Source organism: Arachis hypogaea, chromosome 9 (genome assembly GCF_003086295.3).
Source record: "Arachis hypogaea cultivar Tifrunner chromosome 9, arahy.Tifrunner.gnm2.J5K5, whole genome shotgun sequence".
NCBI classification, from domain to species: Eukaryota; Viridiplantae; Streptophyta; class Magnoliopsida; order Fabales; family Fabaceae; genus Arachis; species Arachis hypogaea.
Window position 1 is genome coordinate 1,467,569 of NC_092044.1, and position 2,772 is coordinate 1,470,340.

At 39.1% G+C, this 2,772-nt stretch overlaps 1 protein-coding gene across 1 annotated transcript; it reads left to right on the forward strand.

The window, feature by feature from the left end:
* Positions 1–514: 514 nt before the first annotated feature.
* LOC112709810 (molybdate transporter 2) lies at positions 515–2,425 on the forward strand. Its single transcript, XM_025761788.3, has one exon. The coding sequence runs from the start codon at positions 764–766 to the stop codon at positions 2,207–2,209; it is 1,446 nt and encodes a 481-aa protein (XP_025617573.1). The 5' UTR covers positions 515–763; the 3' UTR covers positions 2,210–2,425.
* The last annotated feature ends 347 nt before the right edge of the window (positions 2,426–2,772 follow it).

Consider the following 2,772-nt stretch of genomic DNA (forward strand, 5'->3'; position numbering starts at 1 on the left):
TGTAATAAGAGTTATTTATTTCTAATAAAAGTTATAACTATATAAAAAAAAATCAAGGCAAAGCTATTTATTTCTAATAGAAGTTATAACTACTCTTCCATTCTTATTCACACACAAGTCTTTAATAAAAGAATTGTTTTCACAGTGTAATCAATGTAATACTATATAAAGAATTCTAGATAATTAATATTTGGATAAAATATTTTTTTTCCTTAAAATTTATCAAAACAATTTTGTTACGCTACCAATAGTATTTTTGCCAAGTTCTGCCAACTCTTATTTATGACTGTGTTTAATGGAAGTATCTTTGTTAATATATCTAATAAAAATATCTTTTTTTATAATTGTGTCTAATAAAAATATCTTTATAGATGTATTTTTTGAATGTGTCTCCTTATATATGTGTTTAAAATATAATAATTAATTATTATTGACAATAAATTAGGAGATAATATATTAATACTCTATATTTTCTTATCCAAAAAGAAGTGCTAGAGAAACAATGATTATCTTAAACAACATAAACAACTATCAATCAAATATAAATACATTACACTCTAATTTAATACTATTGGTTAAATTTATTTTTTTAACTTTGTTAATTCACATTGTTCAGACATTGTAGTGAGAAATTGGACACAGTTGGCAATATGATAACCTGAGATCCATAGTTCCATACACAGTCAACATCAAACTCCATACAAAAATATCATCATAAATTAAATTCATGTAACTAACCACACCTCCCACACCCCCACACACCATGGCACACTCCATCAATGAAGAAACTGAAACCACCACGGCCATCCCACTCCTCCGCCGCAATTGGTGGTGGTTCCAAGTCCCCTCCACCATCAAGCTCAAAACAAGCCTCTCCTCAGAGCTCTCCGGCGCCGTCGGAGATCTCGGAACCTACATCCCCATCGTACTAGCACTTTCACTAGTCAACAGTCTTGACCTCACCACCACCCTCGTCTTCACCGCTCTCTACAACATCGCCACTGGCCTTCTCTTCGGCCTCCCTATGCCCGTCCAGCCTATGAAGTCCATCGCCGCCGTCGCCATCTCCGAATCCCCTCCTCTCTCCATCCCTCAGATCTCCGCCGCCGGACTCTCCGTCGCCGCCGTCCTCCTCTTCCTTGGCGCCACCGGCCTCATGTCCTTCCTCTACCGCTACCTCCCTCTACCCGTCGTTCGCGGCGTCCAGCTCTCCCAAGGACTCTCCTTCGCCATGTCCGCCATCAAGTACATCCGCTACCAGCAGGACCTCGCCACGCAAACTTCAGGCGCAGCGAGGTCCTGGCTTGCTCTCGACGGCCTTCTGGTCGCACTCGCCGCCACGCTATTTTTAATTCTAACAACAGGTGCCGGCGTGGACGAACATCGCGCCGCCGAGAGCACGCAAAGAGAAGAGTCGGATGAAACCGACTCTCCCAATAAAACATCGCATTCAAGAATCCATAGGAGAATCAGATTCCTATCAAACATTCCCTCCGCTTTGTTAGTATTCTTGTTTGGCCTTGTTATTTGTTTCATTTCTGACCCTTCAATCTTCGGCGATCTGAAATTTGGACCGTCGAAGATCGCCTTGATCAAGATCACGTGGGATGATCTCAAGATTGGATTCTTTCGGGCAGCAATCCCGCAAATTCCGTTATCCGTTTTGAATTCCGTTATTGCGGTTTGTAAGTTGTCTGGGGATTTGTTCCCTGGAAAGGGAGAAGCTTCGGTTATGAAAGTTTCGGTTAGTGTTGGTTTGATGAACTTTGTTGGGTGTTGGTTCGGAGCCATGCCATGTTGCCACGGAGCTGGTGGTTTGGCTGGGCAATACAGGTTCGGAGGTAGGAGTGGAGCTTCGGTGGTTTTTCTGGGGTTGGCAAAATTGATTCTTGCTTTGGTTTTTGGGAACTCGTTTGGGAGAATCTTGGGACAGTTTCCGATTGGGATTCTTGGGGTTTTGTTGCTTTTTGCTGGGATTGAATTGGCTATGGCTTCTAGAGATATGAACAGTAAAGAAGAGTCTTTTGTTATGTTTGTTTGTGCTGCGGTTTCTCTTACTGGGAATAGTGCTGCTTTAGGGTTCATTGTTGGGATTGTGCTTTATTTGTTACTTAAATTCAGGGAACTTGATTGTGGTGCTTGTTTTGGGTTTAGTACTAGTACTACTAGGAAGGTTAAGGATGAGGAAGCTAGTTTAATTGGTAATTAACAACATGATTAAGATTAAGAGAAGGTGATGGCGATGTGAAGATGTGATCAATAAATTTGTGATCTTGTGGGAAATTCTCACTTGGGTATGTGAGAATCTATGTGCCTTTTTTTCTCATCACCTTCTCATAGAAAGGACTAAGTTTATGTGAATTTATGTTGTTGGAATGTTTGTTTGTAATATAAATTGTATTTATAAGTAATGACGTTATCTACATTTAAGTGTGTTTTTGGGAAATTAATTAGTAACATGTTAAGGTCTAAGTTTGGAGAAAATAATGTTCTTCTTGTAAAAGAATAAGTTAAAAAAAATAAAAATAAAATGTTGGGTGCTTGTGCAGTGGGGAACATAATTCATAGTATTATTATGGGATCTAAGAAACTAAGGGTATGAATAGAAAACATGGGACATGATTGCTCATTTTTAAGGAGCCAGACATTTTTCCTCTGTTTGAGAGGAACCACAATCATTTGTTACTTTTGTGCCTTTTTTTAATGTAGAAATATTAATTTATTGAATGCTCAAATCAAGTTAAACAAAAGAAGGTGGGTAATGGACATTGG